Source organism: Chlamydotis macqueenii, chromosome 3 (assembly GCF_036417535.1).
Source record: "Chlamydotis macqueenii isolate bChlMac1 chromosome 3, bChlMac1.mat, whole genome shotgun sequence".
Taxonomy (NCBI): Eukaryota; Metazoa; Chordata; class Aves; order Otidiformes; family Otididae; genus Chlamydotis; species Chlamydotis macqueenii.
This window is the reverse complement of record NC_141558.1, coordinates 6849913-6863387: the sequence shown is the minus strand read 5'-3', so window position 1 is coordinate 6863387 and position 13475 is coordinate 6849913. Positions and strand designations below refer to the sequence as shown.

The 13475-nt window shown below is 39.1% G+C and overlaps 1 protein-coding gene across 2 annotated transcripts in view; it reads left to right on the top strand.

Moving 5' to 3' along the window:
• PTCHD4 (patched domain containing 4) overlaps positions 1 to 4034 on the top strand; it is an 87060-nt gene extending 83026 nt beyond the window's left edge. For both annotated transcript variants that reach the window (XM_086745197.1, XM_086745196.1), the window contains exon 3: positions 2401 to 4034. In XM_086745197.1, the coding sequence (XP_086601323.1) occupies positions 2401 to 4034 (1634 nt within the window). The remainder of the gene's footprint in view (positions 1 to 2400) is intronic.
• The last annotated feature ends 9441 nt before the right edge of the window (positions 4035 to 13475 follow it).

Below are 13475 nucleotides of genomic sequence, written 5' to 3'. Positions count from 1 at the left end.
AGTCGTGACGGGATGGGGGGATGGGAGGAATGACACTAGTAATAAAAGCAGAAATCCAATGCTAATATTCATCCCCTCAGCCTTCCTCATAAGAGAAGAAAACAAAAAGACAGAGAGAAAGAAGAGGGGTGCCTAAAACTGGAAGCGAAGTGGCAAGAATGAGGTCAGGAACTGGTTCGGAAAGGGAAGTGTTAAGGACACATGGGATATGAACAAGTTTTAAGCAGTAAAGTCATACAATAAAGGGACATTTGTCAGGAATATCTGGAAAAGAAACATCAAAATCAATCCCTAGATGGAAAGGAGATGAGCACAGACATCTGAGGGAGATTGTTGTGCTCTACTGTCCCCAAAAAAAGAATGAAACACAGCTCCTATACCATTAAATTAAGCCACACCAGGACATGGGCACTGGAAGTGGTGACCAGACAGCCTGGCCCCTGGCACTTGCGCGCTTGCTTTAAGCATAATATAAAATTGCATCCCAGTCACTGGATTCTGCAGCTTTACTCAGCACAAGGAGCCAATTCTTTCTGCTTGATGGTCCAAAAGTGAGAGAGTGCAAGACAGCCATGCCTTGAGAATTTGAACAGACTCACCCTAAACCCACCAAGGAATTCAAGGTCCCTCCTGAACCAAGACGTTGATTCAGGGAGCAGCATTTCCACACAGGCTTTACACTAACTGCAAGACTTCTGTAACACTGTGTGTTTATTTTTCACTAGGGCACAGATTTGCAGTAAAACAGGTAACACTCACAGAACTTGACAGTTTATGGTGTAATTTTCCCTGTCTAGAATGGCTGCCAGGAGTCTGCTTTGGGCAATGTGAGCAACTGTATGAATCCAAACAATTTAAACCAAAAGACAATCTCAACAGACTTTTTATTCACTATTACACACTTTATTATTTGCAAATCTCCTGTTGTAATTTTTTATGGTTTTGTTACAAGAAAATTACCCCTGTATATGCTTTGTTGCATGCAATTCTTCTGCTGCAGAGGGTGAAGGCACACAGAGACAGGAGCATCTCCATTCTGCTTCGACTTCCTTCTCTGCTCGGTAGTATGTTTCCTTATATTGTCCAGAATTTTGTAAGGGCTTGATCCAAAGTGCAGAGAACTTTTCATTTTCTCTTCCAAACTAAATATGTGTTTTTAATTTTTGACTAAAATTTGTATTTGAAAGCCAAATCCTTTTGGCTGTCGTTTTAGTATTAGCTTTTATATTTTCCCCCAAGTTGAAATTCTGCAATGGAAAATAAAAGAATACACATGAGTGCGTGTATGTGTATATATATATATATTCAACATCTAAATTATATGAATATGTATACATAATGAATAACTTTTACTAGTTAAACATTTTCCAGTAACCTTAGCTTCAACTTTACTATTTTGTCCCAAAGTTTAATAGCTGTAGACTTCCCAGACTGTGACTGTGATGAGTAAAATGAAAGTAAATCCAAGCCTTAGTTTATTAAAAAATTGTACCCCTAAGATACTTTTCAGGATAGAATACAAAGTAAGAACCTGTCATGGAGCACTGACCACATCTGGCTCCTTTCTGTGTCCTCTCATGTGAGCCAAGGGAATTCCTGCACCCCGGGAGGAGATCTGGATAGCTGAGAGAGAGAGACAGAAGGAGACATAATCATTAAAAAAACACCATACATTCTCTAGACAATTAATATGGACCCGTGATTTATCCAGTACTGTACTCTCCATCACTAACACCAGCAAGTCAATTTTTGTATAATGTGGAAATTTCTCTACTATCACTGAGAAGTTTCAATTTCACTCAGTAGGTAGAGAACTATCATACAAATTATTCTGATTATTTGTAGTTAATGCAGTATATTATTCACTTTGTCCAGCATGAAGACCCAATGTGTCCTTTTCTTGGTTACACCTACTCATTTCTCAAATAATGCCTTTGATACGTCTCTGGAAGAAAATGTCATTACTTGCATTAGTAAGTGTTTCAAATTGAATGCCTTAAACATTGAAAGATGTAGTAGGATGCCAAAAGGAATTTCAAGAATGAACTCCAGACTTGAACCAAACGTAATGTTCTCCTTTGTCCTATATTGACACTCCATTCGGGAACTAACTCCATGTCCATTAAAATCAATCAGTGTCTTTTAAAGGGTATTTCACCATTTCACTACTGAGTATGGAGAGTCTCAAAATCTCAGGCTCTTAGTTTAAGTACCTGCATATGAATTCTGGTATCTGGCTTTAGACAGAAACTTCACAATTCTACATTTGTTTAACTGGTGACAAAATCATAACAAAACTCAGCTGATAAAATTTTTTGACTGCTGGAGGATGAAAAACCTGGAGGATGATGGGACCCCCTTTATACGTGGACATGTATATACTTTGTTTTCTCATTTCAGGTCATGGAACCAAAGGAGTGTTTGAACTTCTTTCAGGATGGCGTCGAACCAGAGAGAATCTGCCATTCAAGGACAGAGTAGCAGATGCCTACTCAGATGTCATGGTCTCCTATACAATGACAAGCTCCTTGTACTTCATAGCCTTCGGCATGGGTGCAAGCCCTTTCACCAACATTGAAGCTGTAAAAGTGTTTTGCCAGAACATGTGTGTCTCCATCCTGTTGAACTACTTCTATATCTTCTCCTTCTTTGGCTCCTGCCTGGTCTTTGCTGGCCAGTTGGAGCAAAACCGTTATCATAGCATCTTCTGCTGCAAAATTCCTTCAGCAGAATACCTGGACCGGAAACCTGTGTGGTTCCAGACCATGATGAACGATGGCCATCAGCATACTTCTCATCATGAGACCAGCCCGTACCAGCATCATTTTATCCAACATTTCCTCCGAGAGCATTACAATGAGTGGATTACCAACATCTATGTCAAGCCATTTGTGGTGATACTGTATCTCATCTATGCCTCTTTCTCCTTTATGGGGTGCTTACAGATTAATGATGAAGCCAACATTATCAACCTTCTTGCCAGTGAGTCTCCAAGCGTTTCCTATGCCCTCATACAGCAAAAGTATTTCAGCAACTACAGCCCAGTGATAGGTTTCTACATTTACGAACCTCTGGAGTACTGGAATGGCACTGTGCAAGAAGACCTAAAAACACTAAGCCAGGGGTTCAATACTGTGTCCTGGATTGAACAGTATTACCAGTATCTTCGAGTGGGTAACATCAGTGCAACCAACAAAAGTGACTTTATCAGCATCCTCCAGAGCTCCTTTTTAAAAAAGCCAGAATTCCAGCACTTCAAAAATGACATCATTTTCTCCAAAGCTGGAGATGAGAACAACATAATTGCTTCTCGTTTGTACCTGGTGGCCAGGACTAGTGAAAACACACAGAGGGAGGCAGTAGAATTGTTGGAGAAGCTGAGGCCGCTCTCTCTTATACAGAGCATCAAGTTCATTGTGTTCAATCCTACCTTTGTTTTCATGGACCACTACGGTTTATCAGTAACTATGCCTGTCCTGATTTCTGGCTTTGGCGTCCTACTGATGTTAATACTGACCTTTTTCCTGGTTATCCATCCTCTGGGAAATTTCTGGTTAATTCTCAGTGTCACCTCAATAGAGCTGGGTGTCCTTGGCTTGATGACCTTATGGAATGTAGACATGGATTGCATTTCTATACTGTGCCTTATCTACACTTTGAATTTTGCCATAGATCACTGTGCACCCCTGCTTTATACATTTGTACTAGCTACTGAGCACACCCGAACTCAGTGTATAAAGAACTCCCTCCAAGACCATGGGACAGCCATTTTGCAGAATGTTTCTTCTTTTCTTATTGGGTTGGTCCCCCTTCTCTTTGTGCCTTCAAACTTGACCTTCACACTGTTCAAATGCTTGCTGCTTGCTGGCAGTTGCACACTTCTGCACTGTTTCGTTATTTTGCCTGTCTTTCTAACCTTCTTCCCACCTTCCAAAAAGCACCACAAGAAAAAGAAACGGGCCAAAAGGAAGGAGCGAGAAGAGATTGAATGCATAGAGATTCAGGAGAATCCTGATCATGTTACAGCAGTCTGAAAGGCTTAGAAAATAATAATAGTATATTCTCTTTTTAAAAAAAGCGTTGCACAGAGATGCAGGGAAAATAGAGCAAAGATCTCAGCTGCTTGTGCTGGCCAGGTCTGACAAGGCAAAGGAAGATCAAGAAGGGGTATTCATGACACGTCAAGGTGCAAACTTTTTTTAACAAAAATAATGAAAGTAAAAATAATCTCAAACATTTCTTTTGAGTCCTCATTCTCCACCCAGGGAAGAGTCTGTTGGCCATTAAGTGTTCCTGAATCTCAAACTGTACCTCTAATGGGAATTGCTTGATCTGTCATACATGGGACTGAAGCAAAGGTCAAAAAAAGAATTACCATTAAGTAAACAGTAGGGTAAAAGGCAGACTCCTTCAGTAAAATTGTCCACGGAAAAGAAAAAAAAACAACATTTCAAATGAGAAAAGGGAACAAGACAAGAGAGAAAAAAAGTCATGGTATTTTTTCTTATTTTCTGAAATAAGAAATGTTGGTTAAGATAAAACCTATGCACCTGGGAAGTAGAAGTTTAAAACAATCTAAGCCAAAGTACTTCTCAATTCTAGTATACCACGTATATCGGTAGAACACAGTTAGTGTTACTGTGAATATGGATGGCAAAGCTATACTGCTGAGGGATGGAGGTACTGTTTATATAGGAGAAGAAGAAATCAGCCATTTGGAAATATAACATTCAGTTTCATTAAATGTGACACATAACCTTTATCCTAAGGGCCACAGCTGGTAGGCAATGCCACAGACATTTTGGTATTTCTGAATTAAGAAATTCCCCTTGAACTAACAAATCTCATGAAACTAATCCAGGCCATTGCCACTGTTGCAGTATTTGCAGTTCCTGCAGTGCAACACTTTTGAATCCTGATTTCTCAGTGGTGACATTAAATACTGAATATTAATCAAGCGGGGTCTTTAAACGTAATGATGGATTGCATACCACAGGCATAATCTGATCATGTAACAGCTGAGTCAGCTCTGGAGCACCCGCACAGTATTATCATTATATATTTGGTCCAACAGACAAAGGGATGTGTTTGCTGGTCCCTGCAATATGCTGCAGGAAGCGGGATTTTCCCCTTCTTTAAGCAAAATGTCAGTTAAATATTTGCCACACACAGACAAAAAAAAAGATGTTGTTAAGGTTTGCATGGGGCTGAAACAACCCCTAGCCATAGAAAGACAGATTAGACCCCTGTGGGAAGGGCAGGGAGAAATGTCTTTATTATTATTACTCCTAAATATTTGAGTGTTGATCATCTGCTACATAAAGCTTTGTTATGGCAGTTGAAATTTCACGGGAGAGTACAGTAAATCCGCAGTTACTATCTGACACTAGAAATCGTACTGTAAAGAACGATGAATGGCTTTCTTTGCTTTGTGAACTATACAGCTTATTAGCCCGAGAGAAGGGATGAAAGCAGATCTAGCCACTTCGGTTTGCTCTTGGCCCAGTTCTGCACTGGAGCTTGCGATGTTCATCTCTCCTTTCACTATTTTAAAAGGGCTTGCTTTCTACTCTCTGGAGTATGGGATAGCATCACCTACATGAGCAATGTCTTCCTGAATATATAGTATCCTTGAGGACACTATGTAAAGGTATCACTATCTGGAGTGTTTATGTCTACTTTATGTTACTTGTGGATACCTTTAAAAGATGTCTGGAAGCTGTTTGCCTTCCAAAATGTGTATAAATGTCTAGTTGTGGCTGGTTAACTCAGTCTCAAACCTGCAGAGTTTGCTGATGAGGCAGTGTACATACGTTTCACTAAAAAGCTCTCTGCAAGAAGCTGATTCTTTTTTATGTGACATCTCACCTCTTCCTACTGTTTCAAGGTTAGGGAGAGCCAGAAAAAAATCACCTGCAGCACAAAAAGCCATGTGAACGCCAGTTCTAATGTTCATTAGCTGTTTCGCCTCTTCTCTATGCTTTCTGAACTTTGCCATTGCCATTTGTCAAAAATGACCTCTGTGTTTTAGGAGTGGTCAAAACTTTTGGTTGTTCAAGGGTCCTTTTGCATGCAACAGGTTTTAGAGAAAGATAAACTTTCTAGACAGGTAAAGCTTCCAAAGTTTGAATACAGATCTAAACTTCAGGTGTAGCTAGATCAAGGTTATTGGTTTGATCCAAGGTATTCAAGGGCCATCTGCAAAACTGAGATCTAAGCAGTTTAGTAAGATTTAGGAGCAAGGGATATTTTAATGTTGAGTTATGGCTCAGATGTATCTCTAGTGGGGAGGTATCTGCAAACTTAACTTGCATCTTGAAGACATTGTGCAATATCCACCCTTTTCTTACGTTTCCTCCACTGTCCATACAAAACTGGGATTGTTGCAGCACAACACAGGGTCACAGATCCTGTCACTGCTTCTGGAAGTGCCCATTTTCATACCCACTTTGTGTCACAGGGGAGGCCATTGATCTTCTCTTGTACTGCTCAGATGTATCCCAGGCATCTCTGTCATGCATTATATTGAAGAAAGTAGCAGTTTCCAAAGCCATAAAAGCCAGGATTCATCTCATTTAACTTTGGATGTTAACAATGTAGATATTTATATCTGAGCTCCCTTTACGGCCATAGGAGAGGGACAGACACTTCTGACCCATTTTACAGATGTGCATTTGGAGTAAATGAAACACACCTTTAAAAAAAACACATTTGTGTCCATTGGTGATAAAGGAAGGTCAGCATGATCAGTTCAGACAAAGATATTGACAATGAGGATTCATCCAGATTTGGTGAGAATAACCTCACATAAAATGACCAAATATCAAGTGAGGGAGAAAAGAAGAAAACCTTAAAAACATGCCTCCCAAGTATCTATTTTAAGGATAAATCCCAGGAGTAACTCAGCTTAAATTTTACATTTGGCTTATGAAGCTTTTATGCAGAACAAATAATTTAAAAATTGTCACTGGAATTCCCCTAGCCGAGAATGGTGAGCTAAGAAATCAGAAGGCGTTAACCTGAGCTCGCACAAATGAGCTAGAGTATGACAAGATGTCAAACCAACTTCTCACTCAATATCATGCATGTGCAGTAGCACTTATATATACCAGATACAAGATATATAGGTTACACTCTGGGACTAGAAGTTTTTTATTTCTACATCAACATGGGAGTGGAGCAGAAAAAAAAAAAAAAAACAGGACTTTCCGTGGATGCCATTTGATTGCTTTATTTATCAACCATTTTCCAGATTTACCAGGAAAGACCATTGCAGTTGTTACTCCTGCAGATACATCAGTCTCTGTGGACCAAGGAAAACTCTCAAGCTCAAAAAAAATAATTATTTTCTTTTATAATTCAGTCCATATTGGAATAATTTGGGGATGGGGTGTCTATGATTTTTAATTCCTTCTCCTTTTTTTTTGCTCTTTTTGCTTACAGTCCATTTCAATAAATTCTACCCTTTTCTGCAGCACCTCTTCAGCTCAACCAGAGCTACTTAAATACCAATTAAGAAAGGATATAACCCATGCAAAGCTATTTGACTCTGATACATGCTGCATATTGGATCTTTATTATACACTTTTTTTCCAGTCATCATAAGTCCCCAGAGATATTGTGCATATTTCTTTAATGTCTGGTTTTATGTACAGTCTATATAAGCTACCAAGAACCCTGTGTGCATTTTCCTACTTGGTTTAGTTGCATTCCCTCATAGTATACAGGTTTGAATTCATTGTTTAGATAACTGTTGAAGTCAACAGATTTATTGCCATGACATATCTGGCATTGCATGCTTTCTATTTGATAAGATGTGAAAACATGACAAATGAACCTCTAACATTGTTGATCTGCTTGTTGAACATCTGTCTATGCTCTATAGCCGTTGCTGCATACTGCATCCAGGACGTTGCAGTGAAGGTATATTTTCTTTCTTTAATTTTTTTCTTTACACTTTCCCATGCAGGTAATTTTAACCTTCATTAATCTATTCCTCTGTCTTTTTTATTAGAATTAATTTTTCACCTCTGTAGTCCAGTACTTCATATTTCATAAATAAAATAACATAACAAAGCAATATACTTTTTATGGCCAAGATAGATACAGATATATGGTACCTTGCATGTATAATTTAAAGAGATTATCATCAAGGTTATCATTCTCAACCTCTTACTCCAAACAATTCCTATTTAGGATGTAACCTGCTACATGCTAACGTCTCTGCAAGCTCATTTCATCTCTGCAATTTTGAAATTTTCTCCAATGGGAAGTAAAAGAACTAGGGGAGAAGGAAGAAATATGAAGTAAAGTAGTTGTGTAATCAAAGTTCTTTTTTCCCAAAAGGCTCTCACTGCTCTACTCTTAATTAAGTCACACTGAGTAGTGACTCTAGCATAATTAAGATTTATTTCAATGGAGTTATTCCATATTTCACTATGACAAGAACTTGGCTTACTGTCTTTATGCAAGTACCATGCTAAGCCTCTTTGATTAATTTTTTTGTAATTATAAACTTTAATAAGTTCTTTTTCATTGCAACACTAGGTTTTTGAGTACCTCAAGCTCTCATTTGATGTCCTAGAAAACACTGAAAGGAAGAAAATTTAATCAGTTAGTGAACAAGACACAGGGAAAGCGATACCTCACAAAGAGGTGGCATATCCTCCAACAAGACTCTATATAAAAAATGATGTTAAGGCTATCTCAGAAGTTGAAGGTGAAGTCAAAACCAAGTGAAACGTGTTGTGTGGAGGGTAGCGTAATCAAATTACAGACAGTCAAAACTTTGATTCTTCTTCCATACTATCTTGCACAAGCAAGAAGGCACTTGATCATAGAAGGAAACGGAATACAGAAAGAAACTCATCCATCACCTGAAATGCCTCTTTTCACTGCAGTCTTGCATAAAGCAATGTCACAGACCAAGTGAGTGCAGATTCCCCCACCTCAGCATGGGCCTCTCCATCACCTGTTTCCCATGTACAGCAAGGAAAGGATCCCATCTTGAGTCCACATACCCTTGGGGAGGAGATTCAGAGCTGCTTCCTCACCTGAGGAAGCTGTGAATGAAAGATGGAAGATGCACACCACACTGCAAGAAGAGATGTTGCATACCCCCATTGTCTGCTCTCTGTCTTCTTACCAGAGCCAGCACCATATTATTCTGGAGATATGCAGAGGTATCTACCCACCACTGAGTGCTGGTGTTCAGGATTTCCCAAGCAGTAATCTGGAATTTGTGATCATAGCAGCTCACAGGCATATACCTCTTTTTACAGGAGTTCTTTGAGAGTTCCTCATTTCTTGTTATGGAACCCCACATATCAACTCACTTACCTGAAACTGGAGAATTGTAACTGCTTTTTCTGACACATCAGTCAGGTAGAAGAAAGTTTTCTGGATGCTTTTCCTTTTAATTCTCAAGACTTTCATTTCCCCAACTTTTCTACCTCCTTCACGGCTTAAAAGTGAAAGATCCAATGTGAAACTTAAGTTCATCCTACCCACAGTGGTGTGAAAAGTCATTGCTTAACCGCAAGGTGGAGGTAGGTTGTGGCTTTTTAGGCCAACCATAGGGATCTTGCCTTCTTGCCCAGACAGGCAATCAAAATCCTGCTGAAAACAAGTAAGCATGAAGCAATTCTGAACTTCATCTTTCCTTGGGTTTTTTTGTTTCCTCTCTGACTTACCAATGTACCCACAACACTATTCTCATTTTCTTCCTGCCTCCTTATTAAAGAAAATAAAGCTTCTCTTTCCTGCTCCCAGAAGCTATCTTTCCTCTGCAGCTCAACTTTGTACTTTAATCTTCTGTGTGTGCTTTCAACCTCTTCAAAAATTTCCTATTTATTTTTGAAAACTCTGAGTGCATAACCCTGTTGAAATAAATGGAAGATACTTGCATGCATCAAAGTGCAGACTCTACTACAGAACTAGCTAATGTATAACAGCACTCAAATAGCTAAAAACTTTCTTCTGACAGAAAAGTGTCTGTAAGAAAACTCAGAAAATAATTAAGCCTAAATTTCCATTGTTCTGCACTTTTTATCTCACAAACTTCTAGATCTTTTCACTGTAGGCATTTTTTTTTTCAGTACGGTTTTATCCTAGTTTTTTACTGCTTTTTTGTTTCAGAAACAAAAATAAATGGGAATTTCTTTATGCCTTCAAAAAGAAAATATTGCCCCAGCTTGGAACAGTTTGTACCAAATTTCTGTTCAGAGCACATTTTCCAGGCTGAATTACACAAGCATCTGGAAAGAGGTATTCTAGTGGAAATGCTGATGCAGCCTTAACTAGAGAAAAATTAATGGTACCTCAACAGTGTCCTGCTTAACTTCAAACCCTCTGCATCAACCTGCTGGATACTGCAGGCCGTGTTTCTAACAAAGATTGATAATGGTCCTTCCATTACTTGAAACACTACTATTTTGGCAATATCAGCTGTATAGTTCTCCTGAGCACACATCAGAGCCTGCCCTGCTTGTGTACTAAAACCGTGAACAGCTTAGCACAGCTTTTGCTGGAGAAGGGGTGTACCCCAGGGTAAGGCAGTGCGGCAGCCCTCTGCTGTAGGACTACTCGGTTTCCCACCTATAGGTTGGATGTTGCACTGAGTTCCTCTGTAAAGGACAAAAAGCATCACTTTCCTTTCAATAAGCCCTTTGAGAACAGGCCATGAAGTATTTTAGACTCAGTCATGGATGGAAACTTTTTACATGGAAATTTGAATAAGAATGTCAATAGAATAGAGAGTAAAAATCTCCATCAATAGAGAAGTCTTGGTCCAAAACATATTTTTTTTCTATTTCTCTTGCAATTCTGGCATGATATTTCTTTGATATTATTTCCATTCACCAATAAGGACTGAACTTTTTTCACACTTATTACACCAAACATCCTGTCTGCCAGAAGCAGACTTTCTTTTGGACTAAACCCCATTGGTTCCAACTCCATGTCAAGGAGAGGTCTTAGAATGTACCTATAAAAACACAGGCCCTTATTCCCAATGTGTAAACCCAAATACTAAATATGTCAGATTTGTGAGATGTACGAATTTGTCTCTACAGAAGAAGAAGTAGTTGCGAAATTCAGCCCTGTGGCCACATAAGCTTTCCACCATGAGGTGGAAAAGCACAGCGTGACCAAGGTGCCAGCCTAGCTGCAGTTACTGCACCTGTGTGAGAACTTCAGAGAGGGATCATCCAGTTGTGAAAGCCTAAACAGTGACAAAATCTAGCCCTGAACAAGAACTCGTTCTCTTCTGACTACCTCAGAGTGCAAAAACAAACTGCTTGCTACTGATCAGCACCATGAAACCTGACCTAAGTCCTAGGTGTGATAAAGACATCTGAAGCACAGAACTTAGGATGCAACCTCTTAAGACCAAGGCAATTACCTTCAGAGGTGATTCTGGGTTATGGCATGACACAGGTGCTGGAATTTAATCTTCTAAACTGTTAAAGATCTAGGGAAGTCCATGGCACAGTTTTGGTCCAGAAAACCAGATCTCTTCCCAGCGATTCCGGGGCACAGTCTGGTTGCTGGCATGGCCTAGGAACCATTCCCACCAGAAAGCTTGTTTACAGTAACCTGTTTTTCACACTACAGCAGAGTTTAATAGTATGGACATTGACAGGCCATGAGAGTCTGCTTCAGGGCCAGAGAGCAACCCTTGGCATTGCTTGATTTACTAGCCATGTTATAACTTTCTACACTGATGCAGCCTATATTCATACTGGCATTTTACTTCTGGAGATCTTAATCTGGCAAAGCACTCAAGTAAATTATTTAGTTTAATCAAGTTCTTAAGTCTTATGGACTGGGACATCTTTAAATTTAAGCATGTGTTTAAGTATTGAGCTACATAAGGATGCACTTATGTCTGTGCTTCAAGTTAAATATGAAATTTGCAGAAAAAAAAAGGCCTTAAAATAAAAGTTTTTTTTTTTCCCATAACATACTAAATCCTACAATTATAGTAGCAATTTCATAATATGTAGAAAGACTGTGCCAAGCACATATATTTTTCAGGGTTTCAATTTCCCTGATGTGAGACATCTCAGGGACATTTTAGTGATATGTTACAGTCATACAGCACTCAGGCAAGAACAAAGCCTTGATGAGCATTTTCCTGGAAAAATAACAAGAAGATACTTGAATCAGAATAAGAATACAGTGTCTTATGATGTTAAAGCTCACTTTTAAAAGAAAAAAAATGAAACTTCTAATTTAATGTAATTCATTATTTCTTTCAAGTGATACTCTGGAGAAGTACTGGATATGGCTCTATTATGGATAAGAGAGGAATTGCTTGATGAAGTTAAATTCATCTTTGTCAACAAAAAAAAAAAACCAAGAGTTGGCTTTGTGCCTAATGTAAAGCTTACCATGGCGTCATCTGTTGCTTTTTAATTAAATTAAATGTAAACGGCGATATGAATGGGGCAGAAGTGGAGAATCATGCTATTCGTCTCCTTAGGCTACATCTGGTGAGGAACACTTATGTACCCCAGGAAAAGAAATCAAGTCCACAGTCCTGCAAAAACAGGTGCAATGGCCAAGCCGTAAACATTGTGAATAATCCCATTGGCTTCAGTGGAGCCATCAGGATGTATGTAAAGATAAGCCCCTAAGTCATTGCTAGCTGGAGGACTGGGACAAGCAGACACTCTAATCTGAGACAGAGATCAGAAATCAGAAATTCCCTCAACATCCTTAAAAATGTGCTTTTTTAAAAAAAAAAACCTTTGCCCTGAAACAAAAGCTTGATAGAAACACAGGCACTAGAAGCATTTAAGACTCTAATGACAAAGAGCATCTTTTCATGAAAGAAGTCTTCCCCTGTGATGTCTGTAGCCAACACTTTACAGAAGCACACAACCATGTGGAAAGGGACATGTAAAAATCAGGTATCAAGGACCTCTTCTCTTAGGCTATAGTCAAAGTAGAGAAATGGGTACTACCATTCATCTAGCTCAGGTAGCTACTTTAGGATGATGGCCTTGGCATACATCTGACAGCAGCTACCAGAGCTGGTGAACAGCCTAGGACAAGATAGTTCATATACTTGAGAGCCCATGTCTAAAGTGGGGTCAGACTAATCCTTCTAAAGCATCTCTGTTCATTGTAACTGCAATGAAAATGTTGATAAATCATTTTTGGATGGTGGGCAGTAATTGATTTGACTGTTCACTTTGTTTGTTGAGGGATTAAGATGGTCGTTAGGGCTCCAGGATGGCAGCTGGGTGACTGGAGTCACTACGAAAAGGACTGAATTAAGCAAGTACTGTAGGGAAGATGAAGGTCATTTTCCTCCAACTGTTATTTGTGTCCATTTGCACCCTAATTTAATGTAATGCTTGTTCTTTTTTTTTTTCAGCCCATAATGGTCAACTTTTTTATCTCCGTTTAAGTTGCAGGATTTGCTTAACATTTCTTTGTATGAATTTAGCATTAGGTGTTTAATTACT